The sequence below is a fragment of the Stenella coeruleoalba genome (assembly GCF_951394435.1).
Source record: "Stenella coeruleoalba genome assembly, chromosome: X".
Lineage (NCBI taxonomy): Eukaryota > Metazoa > Chordata > Mammalia > Artiodactyla > Delphinidae > Stenella > Stenella coeruleoalba.
In genome coordinates this window covers 36,202,011-36,226,000 of record NC_137152.1, presented here as the reverse complement: position 1 = coordinate 36,226,000, position 23,990 = coordinate 36,202,011, and the positions used below count along the sequence as shown (strand labels likewise).

General features: G+C 41.5%; 1 protein-coding gene across 2 annotated transcripts; it reads right to left on the bottom strand.

The window, feature by feature from the left end:
• Nucleotides 1-2,069: 2,069 nt before the first annotated feature.
• Nucleotides 2,070-22,626, bottom strand: KRBOX4 (KRAB box domain containing 4). 2 transcript variants are annotated; one of them, XM_079910353.1, is made up of 8 exons: nucleotides 22,556-22,626; nucleotides 21,918-21,961; nucleotides 7,925-8,051; nucleotides 7,509-7,607; nucleotides 5,397-5,440; nucleotides 3,761-3,887; nucleotides 3,345-3,443; nucleotides 2,070-2,153 (listed from the first exon to the last, which is right to left on the bottom strand). In XM_079910353.1, exons 1-8 carry the CDS (start codon nucleotides 22,605-22,607, stop codon nucleotides 2,086-2,088), a joined length of 660 nt encoding a protein of 219 aa, XP_079766479.1. In that variant the 5' UTR covers nucleotides 22,608-22,626; the 3' UTR covers nucleotides 2,070-2,085. The 2 variants fall into 2 exon arrangements, with proteins under 2 accessions (XP_079766479.1, XP_079766478.1); XM_079910352.1 differs by lacking the exon at nucleotides 2,070-2,153 and having other exon boundaries at nucleotides 3,003-3,443.
• Between the last annotated feature and the right edge of the window lie 1,364 nt (nucleotides 22,627-23,990).

Here is a 23,990-nt window from a genome sequence, read left to right as displayed (position 1 = left end):
TGGGGAGTAACCTTATAAATATCAAAAAATGTCAAAAACTCTTCATATATTATTTAATGTTCATTTAACTTAATAAAAGGCACAAAAGTATAATTCCAGAAGGATATAATAAATGTGATCAATTTTTCACGCAGAATTCTTACACAAGTGGAGAACTGTATACCAGAGAATTCAAAAGTGGCAAAACTGTGAATATATTGATGTGGAAAAGACTTTAGAAAGAATTTAAATATCCTTGCCTATCAGTATTTATGCTGACCTATCAGAGTATTTATGCTGAGGAAAAACAAAGAATTTAATGAGTTTAGAAAACTGTGTTAGAAATTATGAGAGAAATATGTTCCATAGTCTATACCACACATTTTGTGTGAAAGGTGCAGAGGTTGCAAACAAGCACTCAATAATTAAGATATGTTCACTGTGGAGTAGAGGATGACATTTTTGAAAGAAAAATATAAAGCAAAAATTGTTAATCCTAGCTAGGGCAAACTCCCAGTTTACTTCTTAAACAAAATAGAAAAATTGCTTCCTTAAGTGGTGTGACGGAGGATGAGTCATCATGATCCCTGAAACAAAGGAGCTCAAACAGGAGATCTCACACATATTCATCAACACTTTCAGTGCAGAAATGCAAACCCCTTACAGAAAAGGCATATATTAAGCTTTGACACACCTCACTTAGGAACAGTGCTTATAACTTAATATTTAAGGGTAATCATTTTATGGTTACATTTATGCCTCATTTTATTAGTCAGTAAAAGTTCTTTAATTTTCAGCTTATCTACCTTAACATAATACTATTTAAAATAGAAACAAAATAAATTGAATATCCAATAGTCAATTGATTAAAAACTGACATATCAATAAGATAGAATAGTATGCACTAATGAAAAATTTTTTCATGTTTGAGGATTTGGGGAAATGTTCATGGTAATTGGCTAAGTGAAAAAACATAAAACAATGTACCACATAGTTTACATTATAAAAAAATACATCAAGGATGGATAATGCACCATTATATCAGTGACTCTGGATGGCAGAAAAGTAGCAGTTTTATGCTGAGTAAAATTATTTGTACATATATATGTATACAAATATATTTGTTTTATATTTGTATCTGTTGTAGGTGTGTGTGTATAGGTAGACACAGAACAAAAAGCTCGGAAGGAAATACAACAAATTATTAAGCAGATTATCCAGATTATCGTTTGGGTGGTAGGATTATTGAGTTTTTAATTTTTTAAATGTCGTCTGCAGAAACTACCCATAAAATGATCTTGTGCATAGTAGATTCTGTCTTCCAATCCATTTTCCCATTCAGCTTTGTCTTTAATATGTGACACAATTCTCTTCTTAAAATGACCCCATTTTCACATATGTCTATATATTCCCTATTCCTTTTCCATGTGGTTGTCTGAGTGTATGGTTTTGAGTATATGTTTTGCATCTTAAAAATGGGTATCCTGTGATTGTAATATCTGTGTGTGATTTTTTTGGGTAAAAATAAGTTATCTCCATAGTTCTTTACACTGTAACCACTGAATACTGTTACATAAATTATCAGCTAACAAACATTACAGGTGAGGAGAGAGGTAGTAAATGGTCCAACTGATAAGTATATGAATTCCAATTATACACTAGAAGACTGAGGAAATCACCACTGGATGGGTCTGCATGTGCAGTGGGCCACTGTGAATCAGGTTTAAGCGAGGACTCAGTGTAACACCTGTACCCAGTAAGCCCCCACTCTTAACAGGAGGGCCATGGTGATGCTTTGCATATCTGGGTATTAATGTCAACTCAGAAAGCTGTGTCCAATAGTCCTAAAAATATTCCCTTTTCCCCAATGACCATAGTCACCCAGATAAATGGCCATAGGTTCCCTCGGAAAGGGACTAAGGTAAGTATTTTATGTTTGCTACAATGTTGTAGGGTTCTTCCTATAAGGGACATGGGCACCTCTCTAGACAATTGGTTCCAGATCTAAAATTTGGCTCAGGTCTGGGAACTCAGCAAGGGACCCTCACTTTTTAATGAAGCATTTGCCCTCAGACTTCTCTCTTTGAATCTTGCCTTTTTTTTGTTTTATTTTTCGCCGTACCAGCTGGCTTGCAGGATCTTAGTTCTCTGACCAGGGATCGAACTCGAGCCCCCTGCAATGGAAACGCGGAGTCCAGTGGTTAGTCCCTGGTTAGGCCAGGGAATTCCCAAATCTTGCCCTTTTCTGATTGTAATATTAAACTGCAATTCTGTTGGTGCCCATCAATCTTACTCCTAGGGATGCCAGGCTCATCATAGATTCATTACAACCAAGGAAAGAATTAATGAGCTTGAGAGAAAGTGTTTAGGCTTGTACCATTCAATATGGTGTTGGAGTTTTATAAATGCCCTTTAACAGACTGAGGAAGTTCCTTTCTATTCCTAGTTTATTAAGGGATTTTTTAAAATCATGAACATATATTAATTTTGCCATATTATTTTCCTGTAACCATTGAGATGATCATATGCTTTTGCCTTTATTCTGTTAATATATTTAATTAAATTGAATTCTGAATGTTAACCTTGCATTCATTTTCAAATATTATTGGATTCCATTTGCTAAATATTTTGTCAAGGGTTTGTACATCAATATTCATGAGATTTATTGGTCTGTACTTTTCTTTCCCTTTAATTTCTTGGTCAGGTGTCAGGGTAATGCTGGTCTAAAAAACTTGCTGGGAATTATTTCCTCCTTATTTTCCTAAAGGGTTTGTATAGGATTGATATTATATCATTATAAATATTGGAGGACAATCTCCATGAGACCATTCTCACTTGCCTGGTAGAGCTGAAGGCCACTAGCAAAGCTTTTTTTTTTGTCCATCCCAACTCCAGTAAACCAGGTAGGATAATTTCCCTGAGGTTAAAGACTCTGTGTTTCAGACTTCGAGGGCCCACAGTATGCCAAGTAAAGAGGAAACATTACCCCTCCATCTGCTTGTCTTCTGATGAACACACAAATGCCCAAGAGATGGGGAAAGTCCCAACAGCTTCCAGAAAGGAGAGGGAGGAGGAAGGAGACAAGGCTGGGCACGTCTCCCTAGCCACCCAGATGCTGGACGGTGGAGACGGGATCTACAGAACAGCAGTGGCTGCCTCTGTCTGAACCCCAAGAACAAGGGGCTGCAGAGGGGCAGCAGGTGGGGCATCGTGTGGCTATCACAGCAGCTCGTTCCATCAGACCCGAATTGTGTCCCCAAGTCTGGGGTTTCTGAGAAGAACTCCTGGGCGCGCCCCCGAGGCCAAGCTCTCCCTGACCCACCAGGTCCCCTTGCCCTGGCCCAACTGGCCCGGCACGGGCTCACCTGGACACCTCCGTGTTGGGCTTTCTCCAGCTGCCATCCTGGCCTCCTCTTCTCCTTGTCCCAACCTGAAGGTCCTACGTGGTTGGGCCACGAGGAATCCTGTTAAGGGGAAATGACAGAGGACTTTCTAATTGACACATGAGGCATTCCGGAACTGAGGCCCATCCTTGCAGGGCAGAGATGGTCTGGCCTCGGTGACTGCCCCGTGAGCCCAGCTAGTGGGCCCTCAGTGCAGACCATCCACAAAGAAGGTGAGAGCACAGACATCCCGTGCAGGGTGCAAACGCCATTATGGATTCTTGACCCTGAGCCTGAGGCCCGATTCATTCAGGGCCCAGACGCCCCTGAGCTGCAGCAGCCGACAGAGAGGGAGCCCCAGGGGGTGCGTTCCAGTCACCCTGTGAAGGGTCCCTCACCCACGGAGACAAGGTGGCTGTAGTTCTCCAGCATGACATCCTTGCAGAGGTTCTTCTGAGTGGCGTCCAGCTGCTGCCACTCCTCCAGGGTGAAGTCCACAAACACATCTCTGAAGGTCAACATTTCCTGCAACAGCACACTCCTCCTTAGCCCACTGTCAAAACAAGGTGGGCAGTGGGGGGGGGCACTGGCATCTAGAGGGTAGAGGCCATCGATGTTGCTAAATATCCTCCAATGCACATGGCAGCCCTCCACAACACAGCATTATCTTGCCCAAAGGTCAAGAGGGCAGGGGTGAGAAAACCCGGGGCTGAGCAATGAAATGGAATGATCATGAAAAGGACTAGAATGTGCTGTAATATGCGAAAAGAAGAAAAGAAAAAGGGATTCATATCAAGATAGATAAATAGGCACACATGATTTTCGGAAGAATGCATGAAAAAATGAAGGAGACACAAAGACAGGGTGAGAGGGAAAATTATTTTTCACCTTTTGATGAACAAAGTTTTGTTTGAATTTTTTGCCATATGCACAGAGTACTTTTTAAAAGACTCAATTCAATTTATTAATGCTCTATTCAGAACATGCTTTTAGAATTTTGGCATCCATATTCTTAAGTGAAAGTGGTCTTTCACTTTTTGCTTTCTTGTAGTATCTTCCTTGAATTTAAGTTAACTGGCATCATAACATGTACTGGATTCCTTTTCACCTTTTAACAGCCTGGAAAAGTTGAACACAGAAATTATCTACTCTTTAAAATTTTGTGAAAGCAGCAATTAGTCCAGGATTTGGAAGAGCAAATTTAAAGTGTGAACACCTTTGATTCAAAAATCCTACTTCCAGGTGTATTCTCCATAAATACCTGTACTAATGGGCCAAGAGATACATAGAAAGTTGTTCATGAGGCACTGTATATAATAGAAAAGAAAATTAAAAATCTAAGTGTCCATTTGTAGAGAAATAGTTAAATGATACTTCTATACCACGAAATAGGAACTGAAATAATCTTTATGTACTGATGAGGAACAAAACCCAGAATATAATCAGGTGGGAAAAGCAAGATGGGTATGGGAGTGTGATGGCACTTGTGCGAAAACACATGTTACACATATGTCTATTTTTAGTTAAATTGATGTAAATGCATCTACAGCACCTTATCACCAAATTGTTAACAGTGGGCATCTGCGAGGAAGATGTGGTACTGGGGAGAGAAGAAGTAGGGATCTTTTGGATACTGTTTTTATGCATATTGGAACATGAGACATGGATTTACTTTCATTATTTCAAACATAATGAAAAAGCAAAAAGTGAACTGAAAGTGAAGAAATAGAAAAAGCAAGATGAGTCTATGTATTTAAACAATCTTCTCTGAGAAGGAAAAGAAAAAAAAGAAGAGCAGTCCCAAGAGTAAGAAGTAGATTTTAAAAGTCTTTTCCTTTCTATCTTGTTCCTTTTTTTTTTCTCTGTTTTTTTGGTGGGGAGGGGAAGGATTGGAGAATCTGAGGTGGATGACAGGTTGAACAGAAAACAGCCAGAGCTAAGTGGACTAATAGATTTTTCAGGGCTGCAATATAATTTCCTAATTGCTGCCTCAAATTCACTGGAAACAAAGTAGGGGGTAAATTAGGAACTCACCTGGGACACGGCCATCTGGCTCTGCCCTGACAAAGGATGGAGATCTAGGAAGGCAGAATTAGGAGGGTCGAGATCAGTGCATACAGCCATGAGACCACCATCACCAGCTTAATAACAATCACTCTTGCTGCACACAGGGGATGATCTGGACACGTGGCCTGGTAGCTCCAGCCTGTTCCCCTGGGACACGGCTAAGATCCTGTGGGTTTTCCACGTGAATTTATTTTCTCTTCCTGGACAGATTTATGACTTGTGTTTAAAGACATCTCCTCGGAAGCCATTAACAACCTGACATCTCCTTTCTCTCAGGAATTCTATGCCTGGAAATTTATCGTAAAAAGGCAATCATAAATAAGCACAGGCTACAAGGATGTTAACTGTAGGTGTTTCCACCATTCAACAATTTGGAAGCAACTAAACCTCCAGCAAAGGGGACTCAGATCAAAAATTAGACACACAACATGGGAAATACCACATGGGCTTTAAAAATGCAATGCAATCCTGTTCTCATTTCTTAACGTATTTAAAAGTAGGTTACCAGAAAGCAAGTGTAGTGCGATCCCCTTTGTTAAGCAATATGTATTTATTGAGGAAGAGCAGTCCAGAAGAGCATTTATGAAAACGTTGAGAGTGCTTACATTCCAGTGGTAATTCCACCTTTCCTCTTTTATTTACTTGCATTTTTTCATTTTTCACAATATCATTTACTAGTAAAATAGAAAGGAGAAATTATTACAAATCACCTCTTATCACACTGAGCCCTGGAGGTGATAGACCCTGAGCAAAGTCTGGAGGACAGGGACAGCTTGCTGTGGTTTGGAGGAAGGAGACAAACCAGAGCTGAGCGCAGGGCAGAAGGGAGGGGCGAGGAGGGAGGAGAGGCGGGGGGTAGAGGGAGGTTAAGGGCCAGGCATTGGTCACTTCCACATGGAACTGGAAACCACTGACCTTGCGCCAGGCTCCTTCGGACCTACAGTGGGCCACCGCCACCCTGTTCCCACCCCAATACTTCCTTATTTCCCATTATGTCCATTTGATCGCCATGCTCTCCCTTATTTGGCGGTGTTCAAAACACAGTTTCAGCAAGGAGCTTTTGTTAACCATTGCTACTGTAGCAATCCTTGCCTTAGGATCAGGACAACAGGGCTCAGCAAGATGCAGCTTAATGAGTCACTTCCCAGACCCAGTTACTAGCATCAAAATGAGAGGCAGCAGAGCTAGGTGATGGCCTACCTAGAGACCACGCTGAAAGGTCACAGACACACAGAAACCAAAGACACCTCTTGGGTCATCTAGTCAGGGTAGAGGAGATTCAACAGAAAAGGAAAGAAGCAGCTCTATCCAGAACATGCCATCATGCGAGTAATATGCTCTCAAGTTTATTTATTTTTTTAATACATAGAGATAACACAAAAGACAAAATAATTGAGTGGGCGGGAGGTATTGACAAGAGGAGGAATCTAACAACAGGCGGAAAAAGTCAGATTTGGAAGAGCCTCAGAGAAATAAGAAAACAGAAACCTGTGTGAAATGGACACTGTTTAACCACAAAGTGAGGGCAGACAAGGGCATGGTGGTACTTGGCCTGGTGGAGCTGAAGGCCACTAGCAAGGCCTTTTTTTTTTGTCCATCCCAACTCCAGTAAACCAGGTAGGATAATTTCCCTGAGGTTAAAGACTCTGCGTTTCAGACTTCGAGGGCCCACAGTATGCCAAGTAAAGAGGAAACATCATCCCTCCATCTGCTTGTCTTCTGATGAACACACAAATGCCCAAGAGATGGGGAAAGTCCCAACAGCTTCCAGAAAGGAGAGAGAGGAGGAAGGAGACAAGGCTGGGCACGTCTCCCTAGCCACCCAGATGCTGGACGGTGGAGACGGGATCTACAGAACAGCAGTGGCTGCCTCTGTCTGAACCCCAAGAACAAGGGGCTGCAGAGGGGCAGCAGGTGGGGCATCGTGTGGCTATCACAGCAGCTCGTTCCATCAGACCCGAATTGTGTCCCCAAGTCTGGGGTTTCTGAGAAGAACTCCTGGGCGCGCCCCCGAGGCCAAGCTCTCCCTGACCCACCAGGTCCCCTTGCCCTGGCCCAACTGGCCCGGCACGGGCTCACCTGGACACCTCCGTGTTGGGTTTTCTCCAGCTGCCATCCTGGCCTCCTCTTCTCCTTGTCCCAACCTGAAGGTCCTACCTGGTTGGGCCACGAGGAATCCTGTTAAGGGGAAATGACAGAGGACTTTCTAATTGACACATGAGGCATTCCGGAACCGAGGCCCATCCTTGCAGGGCAGAGATGGTCTGGCCTCAGTGACTGCCCCGTGAGCCCAGCTAGTGGGCCCTCAGTGAAGACCATCCACAAAGAAGGTGAGAGCACAGACATCCCGTGCAGGGTGCAAACGCCATTATGGATTCTTGACCCTGAGCCTGAGGCCCGATTCATTCAGGGCCCAGACGCCCCTGAGCTGCAGCAGCCAACAGAGAGGGAGCCCCGGGGGGTGCGTTCCAGTCACCCTGTGAAGGGTCCCTCACCCACGGAGACAAGGTGGCTGTAGTTCTCCAGCATGACATCCTTGCAGAGGTTCTTCTGAGTGGCGTCCAGCTGCTGCCACTCCTCCAGGGTGAAGTCCACAAACACATCCCTGAAGGTCAACATTTCCTGCAACAGCACACTCTTCTTTAGCCCAGTGATGGGCTTGCAGACGGAGACAGTATGTTACATCAAGTGCCCACTGTGTGCCCATCCTATGTCCTTCACACGTAGAAAGATTTCAGTCCTCCCCACCACCCAGGAGAACCCTGACAGATGAGGACAGGAAGGCTCACAGAGTGTGAGGTCACCTGCTCAGGATCACACAGGTAGGAATTAAGGATTAAAGTCCATTCAGTCTGGTTTCCGCATGCACTTTTTAGACACTGCATTGCCTTTCTCTACATAATTGTTCTTATGCTATTCACCATCCACAATTTGACACAGTATAGTATATAGGGTGCTTATGTAACTAAAATTATTTTAAACTCTATGGGGAAAGAGATCGAGTGTTAGAAATATTTTACCCTGGAAATTCATTCTTCCAACACATATTTATTGAGTGGAGAGCAAGCTGATAAATTCTAAGGATGTAAAGGTTAATAAAAACAAACACCTCCTGAATTGAAGGAGCTACATACAGTCTAGTAGAGGGAGAAAAACAACACTTACAAACTCATACATGAAAGGGTGGGAGGAAAGGAAGGAGGCAATGGCAGAGGTAGGGCAGGGAACCCAGAAGAGGAAGAAGTCAGTTCTGCTTAGGGCTGACAGAGAAGGCTTTGAAGGGGATGTAGATCTAGAAGAAACAGTTCGAAACACAGCTACTCAATCATGACCAACAGTGCTGATTATCCAATCAATCATGAGTCAAAGAACAGGACTATATCTGGCCTGGTCAGCAGATTGAGGTAAAAAAGGAAAGGTCTGTACTTGATCTTATCACCACCAAATAAGAATTTACTTCTCTAAGTGCCTGGATTCCTATCAGAGAGCAATAATCCACCTATTTACATTCTGGATTCCATCCTGTCCCACCCACACTTGGTGGCCTTAAATTCAAGGAGACATTTTGCACCCACAAGGCCCCCATGGGCCATATGTGGCACCAGTTTACTCAGCTTTGCAGAGGGAGACAGGAAACAGTGGGCCAAAGGGCAGTGACGCCAGCAAGAGGAGTTCTCAGTACAATCCAGTAGCTCAACCTGCCCCTGCCCACCTGAGGCGCCCGGGAACAGGGCCACACTGGCAAGTGCAGGCAGTATCTGGCTTGGAAGCCAGAAGCTGCTCCATGTACCAGTATCTCTTGTAACAGGCCCCTGAGCACATCTTCCAAGGTCCTGGCAAAGGACATGCCCAGTTATGAGAGTTACACTGGACTCAGGAAAACCCAAATCGGTGGCTTCCTATCAGCATTTTTCAGTTATTCACAGTCCTCCCAGTCCAGGTGCAGTTTGTTTACCAATCAAGAGTCATTGTGGCTTTTACATCCGGGAAGCTTCGAGTTTAGGTTAAGGAAGCTGAACTAATTGTTCCAGTGGATGATGGAAACTGTAACAAGGTATCAAGAAATCCAAAGCGATATGAGTGAAGTCTTATTTAGCATCCTGCAGTACACTGCTAAACGTGATCTTAAATCTCAAGTGTGGTATTTAAATGGAGAATAAATGAGTGCTTCCTTGCTATATAAATAAAATGCTTGATTTGTACAGATTAAAAAGAAAAGAGTCATTTTGATCCTAAGTAACAACGCCTGGTAATACAGCTGTCATTCCACCATTATTGGGTTTCCAGGGACACAAAGCTAAAACCAGGTTAACTCAAGGTCAGATTTCCCTAATGAGGAGGAAGAATTTTATTCATGCTATACTTAGTGTTATGCTTCAGTAATGACAATGAAGAAAGTTAAAAACCCCTAACAGATCCTACACACACAGGGTCAGAATTTAGTTCAGAATGAAAGTACCTCAAATCGCTGTAGAAAAGAAGTCATTAGCAAAATCTGGCTAGGTATTTATGCAGGGAAAAAGCATACCATAAAGCTGCATTAGCTATCTCACTCCGAACTCCAAAATAAATTACAGATATGTCAGAGATTTAAATGTGTGCAGGATGACCATAAAATTACTAGTTGAAAGTTTTTATAATTCTAGAGTGGCGAAAGTCTTTCTAAGCCATCCCCAAATTCAGAAGACATATAGCTAAAGACTGGCAAACTTGATTACCTAGACATTAGAAATTTCTAAATAGCAGAAAGAAAATAATTTTTTAAATTCTCAAACATCAGTATCAAAGTGGTAAAAATATTTGTAAGCTACATAACAATGATCTAATTTCCTTCATACACTAAAATTCTAACAAATCTTTAAGAAAGAGACCACAACCTAATACAGTATAACTGGAGGAATGTGGAATAAATTTATAATAGTATACCATTTATCACCCTTCAGATTCTTTTTCTTCTTGAGATATAATTAACATATAACATTGTGTAAGTTTAAGATGTACAATGTGTTGATTTGATACATTTATATTTTGCAGTATGATTACCAACAGTCCAGTAGCATTAGCTAACACCTCTATCACGTCACACAATTATCATTTCTTTTTTGTAGTGAGAACAATTAAGATCTAGTCTCTCGGCAACTTTGAAGTTTATAATACAGTACTGTTGACTATAATCACTATGCTGGGCATTAGATCTCCAGGATTTATTTATACCCTTCAGCTTCTTAAACATTCAACAGGTTGATAATACCTACTGCAGTCAAGTGTGTAGAAAAACACCAAAGAAGTTATAAACTATTTATTGCCTTCGGGGGGAGGGGGTGGAGCAACAGGTTAATATACATCAAAATGTATGTTGCAAATACTCTTTAATGCAGCAGTGCCCTTTCTAGGATTGTTACCCTAGACTTTTTGATGTCAGTTAAGAAAAGACAACTCAATAAAATAGACAAAAGATTCATAGCAACAAAAATATAAGCATAAACATACAAATAGATTATAAACCTCATTAAAGTTCAAATACATGCTAATTAAACAGTAAGATACTGTCTTTTACCTATAAGGTTGGTAAACATTCAAATGATAGAGAAGAGCCACTGTTCACGAGCGGCTCACTGTTCATGAGCTACTGTTCCTCATATAGGAACATGAATACTCTCATAGAAGGCTGGTTGACAGGTAGTTTGACAGTACCTATTACATTTTTTCTCATATTTTAACCAGGACTCTATCCTACTGAAATATTTATATGGGCATAAGGATGGTCAAGGCAGCATTATTTGTATTAGCAAAAAATAAGGGGAGATGACCCTCAATGTCCTGTGTTCCTGGGAATCTAATAATGGTGGCATGACAGCTATATCACCAGGCAACATTGATTCTGATAAGAATGAACCCTGATAGTCAACAAGCTGCATCTGGACTGGTGGATGACAGAGTGGTTAAATAAATTGTTATGGCTATACTCTAAAACGGCCATTATAAAAATTGGCTGACATGAAAGGATGTCTGATATATTTTTGTTAAATGAAAAAAAGCAAAGTATGCATAGTAGTAGCATATTTTCATTAAAAATAACCCGTGCAAAAATTTTGGGTTTTTTTGTACACACACACACACACACACACACACAGACACACACACACACTTCCACCTGGAAGGCAAACAGTTAGTAGAAGGGCCAAGACTGGTTTCATTTGTTGGAATGCAACAGAAAAGGAGGAATAAAAATGAGCCATAAGGAAAAGGTAAACATCTTCCCTTATGGCATCACCCACTTTTTTTTTTGGATTGTCTGTACTATCTTTCTATTTTTCTATCACATTTTTGGTCTTTTTTGTATCATCAGTTTGCATTTTCTGTATATAAATCCTCTGTGTACCATATGCACCGCCTTTCAGCCTCAAATGTCTTTTGACTGTACAGATTTTAACATTTTAATGCAGTCTAATCTGACAGTCTTTCTCTGTATGGTTTCTGGGTTTTGTATTTCATTAAAAATATTTCTTGCATTGAGCAAGGTTACAGAAATATCCTCTTAAATTTTCATCTAATTTCTCAAATATATATGTAGTTCTTTAATCAATCTGGCATTTTACTTTCCTATGATGTAGAAGAGTCTAGCTTTGTTTCCATCCAGATGGAAACTCAGTTGTGCCACCAGCATTCATTAACCACTCCTTTTCCCATAACTGAAATGACATTTTTATAATCTTGACTCACAAAAGCCTTTTGAAGCAATACATGAAATCTGGAAGCCACTAAAGATTGTGAAATTAGATCACATTTTAAAAATTTAAGTGTCTACTCTCCAAGATATGTAAACCCAGTCAAATGAGAAACCATGAAAAAATATTTACAACATACATGATAGAGGTTTAATTTACTTATTAAGTTAACATAAAGAGCTAGCAATCAGCAATCAAAGTAATTCCACACCCAAGAGAAAAATGTGCAAACAACTTAGAATAATCATCTGAAAGGAAAAAGTGCAAATGGCATTTAAAAATATGAACAGACACTCAATTCAAGAAATGCAAATTAAAATGCACCACTCTTTTTTCCCCTCACAATGGCAAAAATCACTGTGATTGCCTGTTTATGGGAAAAGGCATCATACTGCTGCTAGGAGTACAAACTGCTACGTGCTATTTGGAGGGCAACTTGACAATCTTAAATCAAAATTCAAAATGTCTGTAACCACTGACCTAGAAATGTCACTTCTAGAAAGATATACTCATATGCATACAAATGGAATGTACATGGATATTCACTGCTATGTTGTTTATGGTAGCAAAAGCCTAGAAATATCCTAAATATACATCACTAGTAGAAAGGTAAATAATAAATGGCATTTCCATCCAGTAGAATATCAAGTGGCTATTTTTGTAAATAAGGTAGACCACTGGTTTGAAACCTTGTGTAATTTTGTCCCCCAGGAGACACTTGGCAATGTCGGGAGACATTCTGGTTGTCAAAACTGGGGGAGGGAGTGCTACTGGCATCTAGCGGATAGAGGCCAGGGATGCTGCTATACATGGTAAAATGCACAGGACCGTCCCAAACAACAAAGAATAATCTGGCCCAAAATGGCAAGAGTGCCACAGTTCAGAATCCCTGGGATAAGCTATGTACAACTGCAATGGAATGATCATTAAGACAAGGACCACAATGTTTAATTTGCAAAACAAATTTTTTAAGAGATTCATATATCTAGATAGAGATGCATACATTATCTCTGGAAGAATGTATGAAACACTGAAGGAGACATGGGGACAGAGTGAGAGGGAGAATTACTTTTTACCTTTTCTTGAACAAAGCTTTTGCTTGAAATTTTTACCCTGTGCATGCATTACTTTAAAAAATGTGTAATTCAATTTATTACTGTTCTATGCAGAATATTTTTAAATTTTGGGAATTCATATTCTTAAGCAAAGCTGGTCTATAATTTTCTTTTTTGTAGTATCTTCATCAAATTTTTTTTTTTGGCGGTATGCGGGCCTCTCACTGTTGTGGCCTCTCTTGTTGTGGAGCACAGGCTCCGGACGCGCAGGCTCAGTGGCCGTGGCTCACGGGCCCAGCTGCTCCGCGGCATGTGGGATCTTCCCGGACCGGGGCACGAACCCGTGTCCCCTGCATCGGCAGGCAGACTCTCAACCACTGCGCCACCAGGGAAGCCCTCTTCATCAAATTTAAGTGGCTTCATAAAATGAATTGGGTGCCTTTTCATCTTACATTTAAATTTGTACTCCCAAATCCTTCATAATTACTACTTTCATTAATTTTCAAAGACCAGATAATTTCTGTGATCCAATTTTCCAGGCTTTTATTCAGCAATCTGATTTCCATGTGAACACTCCACAACACTTATACTACTGAGCTTATAGGTATATAGAAAGCTGTTCATGAGGCACTGTTTATAATAGTAAAAAAAAATGAATAAAAACCCCAATATCTACGAATAGAGAAATAGTTAAATGATACATCCATACCACGAAATAGGAACTGAAATAATCTTTATGTATTGATGAGAAACAACACCCAGGATATAATCATGTGGGGAAAGCAAGATGGGTATGGGAATGTGATGGCATTTGTGCAAAAACATGTTACACATACGTCTATTTTCACTTAATTACACTGATGTAAATGCATCTACAGTGCCTTATCACCAAAATGTTAACAGTGGGCATCTATGAGGAAAATTGAGGTACTGGGGGGAGAAGAAATACGGATGATTGGGCTATTATTTTTATATGCATTTTAAAACATTAAGCATCAATTTACTTTCATTATTTTCCCTAATTAAAAAGAAAAAAGTGAACTGGAAGAAAGGTAAGTCTATGTATGTAAACAATCTTCTCTTAGAAGGAAAAGAGGAAAAGATGAAGTGCAGTTCCAAAAGGGAAGTAGTTGGGGCTTCTGGGAAGATGGCGGAAGAGTAAGACGCGGAGATCACCTTCCTCCCCACAGATACACCAGAAATACATCTACACGTGGAACATCTCCTACAGAACACCTACTGAACGCTGCAGAAGACCTCAGACCTCCCAAAAGTCAGGAAATCCCCCACGTACCTGGGTAGGGCAAAAGAAAAAGAATAAACAGAGACAAAAGGATAGGGACGGGCCCTGGACCAGTGGGAGGGAGCTGTGAAGGAGGAAGGGTTTCCACACACTAGGAAGCCCCTTCGCGGGCGGAGACTGTGGGTGGCGGAGGGGGAAGGCTTCGGAGCCGTGGTGGAGAGCGCAGCCACAGGGGTGCGGAGGGCAAAGCAGAGAGATTTCCGCACAGAGGATCAGGGCCCACCGGCACTCATCAGCCCGAGAGGCTTGTCTACTCACCCGCCGGGGCAGGTGGGGCTGGGAGTTGAGGCTCGGGCTTCGGTCGGAGCGCAGGGAGAGGGCTGGGGTTGGCGGCATGAACACAGCCTGCAGGGGGTTAGTGCACCACGGCTAGCCGGGAGGGAGTCCAGGGAAAAGTCTGGAGCTGCCGAAGAGGCAAGAGACTTTTTCTTCCCTCTTTGTTTCCTGGTGCGCCAGGAGAGGGGATTAAGAGTACTGCTTAAAGGAACTCCAGAGACGGGAGCGAGCCGCGGCTAAAAGCGCGGACCCCAGGGACGGGCATGAGACGCTAAGGCTGCTGCTGCCGCCACCACAAAGCCTGTGTGCGAGCTCAGGTTACTATCCACACCCCCTTTCGGGGGAGCCTGTGCAGCCCGCCACTGCCAGGGTCCCGGGATCCAGGGACAACTCCCCCGGGAGAACGCACAGCTCGCCTCAAGCTGGTGCAATGTCATGCCGGCCTCTGCTGCCGCAGGCTCGCCCCACACTCCGTGCCCCTTCCTCCCCCCCGGCCTGAGTGAGCCAGAGCCCCCGAATCAGCGTCTCCTTTAACCCCATCCTGTCTGAGCGAAGAACAGATGCCCTCCAGCGACCTACACGCAGAGGCAGGGCCAAATCCAAAGCTGAGCCCCTGGGAGCTGTGAGAACAAAGAAGAGAAAGGGAAATCTCTCCCAGCAGCCTCAGAAGCAGCGGATTAAAGCTCCACAATCAACTTGATATACCCTGCATCTGTGGAATACATGAATACACAACGAATCATCCCAAATTGAGGAGGTGGACTTTGAGAGCAAGATTTATGATTTTTTCCCCTTTTCCTCTTTTTGTGAGTGTGTATGTGTATGCTTCTGTGTGAGATTATGTCTGTATAGCTCGGCTTCCACCATTTGTCCTAGGGTTCTATCCGTCCATTTTTTTTTAACAATTATTTTATTTTAATAACTTTATTATATTTTATCTTACTTTTATTTTACTTTATCTTCTTTCTTTTTTTCTTTTTTTCCTTCCTTCCCTCCTTCCTCCCTTCCTTCCTCCCTCCCTCCCTCCCTCCTTTCTTTCTTTCTTTCTTTTTCTGCTAATTCTTTCCTTCTACTTTTACTCCCTTTTATTCTGAGCCGGGTGGATGAAAGGCTCTTGGTGCTGCAGTCAGGAGTCAGTGCTGTGCCTCTGAGTTGGGAGAGCCAACTTCAGGTCACTGGTCCACAAGAGACCTCCCAGCTCCACATAATATCAAACGGCGAAAATCTCCCAAAGATCTCCATCTCAACACCAGCACTCAGCTTCACTCAACGACCAGCAAGTTACAGTGCTGGACATCCTATGCCAAACAACTAGCAAGACAGGAACACAACCCCACCCATTAGCAGAGAGGCTGCCTAAAATAATAAGTCCACAGACACCCCAAAACACACCACCAGATGTGGACCTGCCCACCAGAAGACAAGATCCAGCTTCATCCACCAGAACACAGGCACTAGTCCCCTCCACCAGGAAGCCTACACAACCCACTGAACCAACCTTAGCCACTGGGGACAGACACCAAAAACAACGGGAACTACGAACCTGCAGCCTGCAAAAAGGAGACCCCAAACACAGTAAGATAAGCAAAATGAGAAGACAGAAAAACACACAGCACATGAAGGAGCAAGATAAAAACCCACATGATGTAACAAATGAAGAGGAAATAGGCAGTCTACCTGAAAAAGAATTCAGAATAATGATAGTAAAGATGATCCAAAATCTTGGAAATAGAATGGACAAAATGCAGGAAACATTTAACAAAGACCTAGAAGAACTAAAGAAGAAACAAACAATGATGAACAACACAATAAATGAAATGAAAAATACTCTAGATGGGATCAATAGCAGAATAACTGAGGCAGAAGAACGGATAAGTGACCTGGAAGATAAAATAGTGGAAATAACTACTGCAGAGCAGAATAAAGAAAAGAGAATAAAAAGAACTGAGGACAGTCTCAGAGACCTCTGGGACAACATTAAATGCACCAACATTCGAATTATGGGGTTCCAGAAGAAGAAGAGAAAAAGAAAGGGACTGAGAAAATATTTGAAGAGATTATAGTTGAAAACTTCCCTAATATGGGAAAGGAAAGAGTTAATCAAGTCCAGGAAGCACAGAGACTCCCATACAGGATAAATCCAAGGAGAAATACGCCAAGACACATATTAATCAAACTGTCAAAAATTAAATACAAAGAAAGCATATTAAAAGCAGCAAAGGAAAAACAACAAATAACACACAAGGGAATCCCCATAAGGTTAACAGCTGATCTTTCAGCAGAAACTGTGCAAGCCAGAAGGGAGTGGCAGGACATATTTAAAGTGATGAAGGAGAAAAACGTGCAACCAAGATTACTCTACCCAGCAAGGATCTCATTCAGATTTGATGCAGAAATTAAAACCTTTACAGACAAGCAAAAGCTGAGAGAGTTCAGCACCACCAAACCAGCTTTACAACAAATACTAAAGGAACTTCTCTAGGCAAGAACAACAAGAGAAGGAAAAGACCTACAATAACAAACACAAAACAATTTAGAAAATGGGAATAAGAACATACATATCGATAATTACCTTAAATGTAAATGGATTAAATGCTCCCACCAAAAGACACAGATTGGCTGAATGGATACAAAAACAAGACCCATATATTTGCTGTCTGCAAGAGACCCACTTCAGACCTAGAGACACATACAGACTGAAAGTAAGGGGATGGAAAAAGATATTCCATGCAAATAGAAATGAAAAAAAAGCTGGAGTAGCAATTCTCATATCAGACAAAATAGACTTTAAAATAAAGACTATGAGAAGAGACCAAGAAGGACACTACGTAATGCTCAAGGGATTGATCCAAGAAGAACATATAACAATTGTAAATATTTATGCACCCAACATAGGAGCACCTCAATACATAAGGCAAATACTAACAGCCATAAAAACGGAAATCGACAGTAACACATTCATAGTAGGGGACATTAACACCCCATTTTCACCAATGGAGAGATCATCCAAAATGAAAATAAATAAGGAAACACAAGCTTTAAATGATACATTAAACAAGATGGACTTAATTGATGTTTATAGGACACTCCATCCAAAAACAACAGAATACACATTTTTCTCAAGTGCTCATGGAACATTCTCCAGGATAGATCATATCTTAGGTCACAAGTCAAGCCTTGGTAAATTTAAGAAAACTGAAATTGTTTCAAGTATCTTTTCTGACCACAACGCTATGAAACTAGATACCAATTACAGGAAAAGATCTATAAAAAATACAAACACATGGAGGCTAAACAATACACTACTTAATAATGAAGTGATCACTGAAGAAATCAAAGAGGAAATAAAAAAATACCTAGAAACAAATGACAATGGAGACACAACGACCCAAAATATACGGGATGCAGCAAAAGCAGTTCTTAGAGGGAAGTTTATAGCAATACAATCCTACCTTAAGAAACAGGAAACATCTCAAATAAGCAACCTAACCTTGCACCTCAAGCAATTAGAGAAAGAAGAACAAAAAAACCCCAAAGTTAGCAGAAGGAAAGAAATCATAAAAATCAGATCAGAAATAAATGAAAAAGAAATGAAGGATACAATAGCAAAGATCAATAAAACTAAAAGCTGGTTCTTTGTGAAGATAAACAAAATTGATAAACCATTAGCCAGACTCATCAAGATAAAAAGGGAGAAGACTCAAATCAATAGAATTAGAAATGAAAAAGGAGAAGTAACAACTGACACTGCAGAAATACAAAAGATCATGAGAGATTACTACAAGCAACTCTATGCCAATAAAATGGACAACCTGGAGGAAATGGACAAATTCTTAGAAATGCACAACCTGCCGAGACTGAACCAGGAAGAAATAGAAAATATGAACAGACCAATCACAAGCACTGAAATTGAAACTGTGATTAAAAATCTTCCAACAAACAAAAGCCCAGGACCAGATGGCTTCACAGGCGAATTCTATCAAGCATTTAGAGAAGAGCTAACACATATCCTTCTCAAACTCGTCCAAAATATAGCAGAGGGAGGAACACTCTCAAACTCATTCTACAAGGCCACCATCACCTTGATACCAAAATCAGACAAGGATGTCACAAAGAAAGAAAACTACAGGCCAATATCACTGATGAACATAGATGCAAAAATCCTCAACAAAATACTAGCAAACAGAATCTAATAGCACATTAAAAGGATTATACACCATGATCAAGTGGGGTTTATTCCAGGAATGCAAGTATTCTTTAATATACGCAAAACAATTAATGTGATAAACCATATTAACAAATTGAAGGAGTAAAACCATATGATCATCTCAACAGATGCAGAAAAAGCTTTTGACGAAATTCAACACCCATTTACGATAAAAACCCTCCAGAAAGTAGGCATAGAGGGAACTCTTCTCAACAAAAGAAAGGCCATATATGACAAACCCACAGCCAACATCGTCCTCAATTGTGAAAAACTGAAAGCATTTCCACTAAGATCAGGAACAAGACAAGGTTTCCCATGCTCAACACTGTTATTCAACATAGTTTTGGAAGTTTTAGCCACAGCAATCAGAGAAGAAAAGGAAATAAAAGGAATCCAAATCGGAAAAGAAGTAAAGCTGTCACTCTTTGCAGATGACATAATACTATACATAGAGAATCCTAAAGATGCTACCAGAAAACTACTAGAGCTAATCAATGAATTTGGTAAACTAGCAGGATACAAAATTAATGCACAGAAATCTCTGGCATTCCTATACACTAATGATGAAAAATCTGAAAATGAAATCAAGAAAATACTCCCATTTACCACTGCAAGGAAAAGAATACAATAGCTAGGAATAAACCTACCTAAGGAGACAAAAGACCTGTATGCAGAAAATTATAAGACACTGATGAAAGAAATTAAAGATGATACAAAGAGATGGAGAGATATACCATGTTCTTGGATTGGAAGAATCAACATTGTGAAAATGACTCTACTACCCAAAGCAATCTACAGATTCAATGCAATCCCTATCAAACTACCACTGGTATTTTTACAGAACTAGAACAAAAAATTTCACAACTTGTATGGAAACACAAAAGACCCCGAATAGCCAAAGCAATTTTGAGAACGAAAAACGGAGCTGGAGGAATCAGGCTTCCTGAATTCAGACTATCCTACAAAGCTACAGTAATCAAGACAGTATGGTACTGGCACAAAAACAGAAAGATAGATCAATGGAACAGGATAGAAAGCCCAGAGATAAACCCACGCACATATGGTCACCTTAGATTTGATAAAGGAGGCAGGAATGTACAGTGGAGAAAGGACAGCCTCTTCAATAAGTGGTGCTGGGAAAACTGGACAGGTACATGTAAAAGTATGACATTAGATCACTCCCTAACACCATACACAAAAATAAGCTCAAAATGGATTAAAGACCTAAATGTAAGGCCAGAAACTATCAAACTCTTAGAGGAAAACATAGGCAGAACACTCTATGACATAAATCACAGCAAGATCCTTTCTGACCCACCTCCCAGAGGAATGGAAATGAAAACAAAAATAAACAAATGGGACCTAATGAAACTTCAAAGCTTTTGCACAGCAAAGGAAACCATAAACAAGACCAAAAGACAACCCTCAGAATGGGAGAAAATATTTGCAAATGAAGCAACTGACAAAGGATTGATCTCCAAAATTTATAAGCAGCTCATGCAGCTCAATAACAAAAAAACAAACAACCCAATCCAAAAATGGGCAGAAGACCTAAATAGACATTTCTCCAAAGAAGATATACTGACTGCCAACAAACACATGAAAGAATGCTGAACTTCATTAATCATTAGAGAAACTGAAATCAAAACTACAATGAGATATCATCTCACACCAGTCAGAATGGCCATCATCAAAAAATCTAGAATCAATAAATGCTGGAGAGGGTGTGGAGAAAACGGCACCCTCTTGCACTGTTGGTGGGAATGTAAATTGATACAGCCACTATGGAGAACAGTATGGAGGTTACTTAAAAAAGTACAAGTAGAACTACCATATGACCCAGCAATCCCACTACTGGGCATATACCCTGAGAAAACCATAATTCAAATAGAGTCACGTACCAAGATGTTCATTGCAGCTCTATTTACAATAGCCCGGAGATCGAAACAACCTACGTGTCCATCATCGGATGAATGGATAAAGAAGATGTGGCACACATATACATTGGGATATTACTCAGCCATAAAAAGAAAAGAAATTGAGCTATTTGTAATGAGGTGGATAGACCCAGAGTCTGTCATACAGAGTGAAGTAAGTCAGAAAGAGAAAAACAAATACCGTATGCTAACACATATATATGGAATCTAAAAAAAAAAAAACAAATATGGTTTTTCTCCTTCAATTTGTTAATATGGTTTATCACACTGATTGATTTGTGTATATTGAGGAATCCTTGCGTTCCTGGAATAAACCCCACTTGATCATGGTGTATGATCCTTTTAATGTGAAAGACAAATACCGTATGCTAACACATATATATGGAATTTAAGAAAAAAAAGCTCATGAAGAACCTAGGGGTAAGACAGGAATAAAGACACAGAACTACTAGAAAATGGACTTGAGGATGTGGGGAGGGGGAAAGATAAGCTGTGACAAAGCGAGAGAGCGGCATGGACATATATACACTACCAAACGTAAGGTAGATAGCTAGCGGGAAGCAGCCACATAGCACAGGGAGATCAGCTCGGTGCTTTGTGACCGCCTGGAGCGGTGGGATAGGGAGGGTGGGAGGGAGGGAGACGTAAGAGGGAAGAGATATGGGAACATATGTATATGTATAACTGATTCACTTTGTTATAAAGCAGAAACTAACACACCATTGTAAAGCAATTATACTCCAATAAAGATGTAAAAAAAAAAAGGGAAGCAGTTGAGAGGTGTCTTTCATTTTACCCTTTTTTTTTTTTTTTTTTTTTGGTGGGGAAGAGAAGGATTGGAGAAACCTGAGGTCGATGACAGGTTGAACAGAAAACAGCCAGAGCTAAGTGGACTAATAGATTTTTCAAGGCTGGAATATAATTTCCTAATTGCTGCCTCAAATTCACTGGAAACAAAGTAGGGGGTAAATTAGGAACTCACCTGGGACACGGCCATCTGGCTCTGCCCTGACAAAGGATGGAGATCTAGGAAGGCAGAATTAGGAGGGTCGAGATCAGTGCATACAGCCATGAGACCACCATCACCAGCTTAATAACAATCACTCTTGCCCCATAGCGGGGATGATCTGGACACGTGGCCTGGTAGCTCCAGCCTGTTCCCCTGGGACACGGCTAAGATCCTGTGGGTTTTCCACATGAATTTATTTTCTCTTCCTGTACAGATTTATGACTTGTGTTTAAAGACATCTCCTCGGAAGCCATTAACAACCTGATATCTCCTTTCTCTCAGGAATCCTATGCCTGGAAATTTATCGTAAAAAGGCAATCATAAATAAGCACAGGCTACAAGGATGTTAACTGTAGGTGTTTCCACCATTCAACAATTTGGAAGCAACTAAACCTCCAGCAAAGGAGACTCAGATCAAAAATTAGACACACAACATGGGAAATACCACATGGGCTTTAAAAATGCAATGCAATCCTGTTCTCATTTCTTAACGTATTTAAAAGTAGGTTACCAGAAAGCAAGTGTAGTGTGATCTCCTTTGTTAAGCAATATGTATTTAGTGAGGAAGAGCAGTCCAGAAGAGCATTTATGAAAACGTTGAGAGTGCTTACCTTCCAGTGGTAACTCCACCTTTCCTCTTTTATTTACTTGCATTTTTTTCATTTTTCACAATATCATTTACTAGTAAAATAGAAAGGAGAAATTATTACAAATCACCTATTATCACACTAAGCCCTGGAGGTGATAGACCCTGAGCAAAGTCTGGAGGACAGGGACAGCTTGCTGTGGTTTGGAGGAAGGAGACAAACCAGAGCTGAGCACAGGACAGAAGGGAGGGGCGAGGAGGTAGGAAAGGAGGTGGGTAGAGGGAGGTTAACGGCCAGGCATTGGTCACTTCCACATGGAGCTGGAAACCACTGACCTTGCGCCAGGCTCCTTCGGCCCTTCAGTGGGCCACCGCCACCCTGTTCCCGCCCCAATACTTCCTTATTTCCCATTATGTCCATTTGATCGCCATGCTCTCCCTTATTTGGCGGTGTTCAAAACACAGTTTCAGCAAGGAGCTTTTGTTAACCATTGCTACTGTAGCAATCCCTGCCTTAGGATCAGGACAACAGGGCTCAGCAAGATGCAGCTTAATGAGTCACTTCCCAGACCCAGTTACTAGCATCAAAATGAGAGGCAGCAGAGCTAGGTGATGGCCTACCTAGAGACCACGCTGAAAGGTCACAGACACACAGAAACCAAAGACACCTCTTTGGTCATCTAGTCAGGGTAGAGGAGATTCAACATTTCTGCTATAGGTAAGTGGGTTGTGTATACTATGGGACTGACTCAAATCTAAAAATAGCCCAGGGGACTTCCCTGGCCGAACAGTGGGTAAGACTCTGTGCTTCCACCGCAGGGGGCGTGGGTTCCATCCCAGGTTGGGGAACTAAGATCCCGCATGCCGCGCGGGGCGGTCAAAAACAAAAAACAAACAAACAAAAGAAAAATAGCCCATGGCACAAGAGGGAAATATAATGATGTGTGCACAAATGTGTCAGGAGTGGAGAAAGTCCCGTGAGGCAGGTGGTCAATCTTTCCAGCCTGATCCTGCCTTTGCAGGCACTACCGCAGGGCAGCGTCCCTCCATCCGTCTGTAACTTTCATCCCTCTCCTCCAACAGGGGTTCAACTGACCACCATCACACAGCTCTTGATGGTGGCTAGAAGTTGAGTCACCGAGTCAGCCTTGCTCTCTCTCAGCTGAAGGAAGGGACAGAGGGCACTGCAGGTCCAGTTCTTCTAGGACCTGCTATCCTGTGAGCCCCCTCCCTCTAACCAGAGCATCTGGGTCTGTCCTGTGAGCCTTCCCCCTCTGCACCTGGGGTCTGGGCTGGCGCTCCTCTTCCAACTCCCCTCAGAGGAGCTATTTTATTTCTAAGGAGGCAGGACCCAAGGATTCAAAGACAAAGGTACCTTTGCTGGGACCATCACTTCAGGACTATGTCTCTGCCTCTGACCCGAGGAGCTCACCTCCTTCTGAGGCCTCAGACTGGGTCTT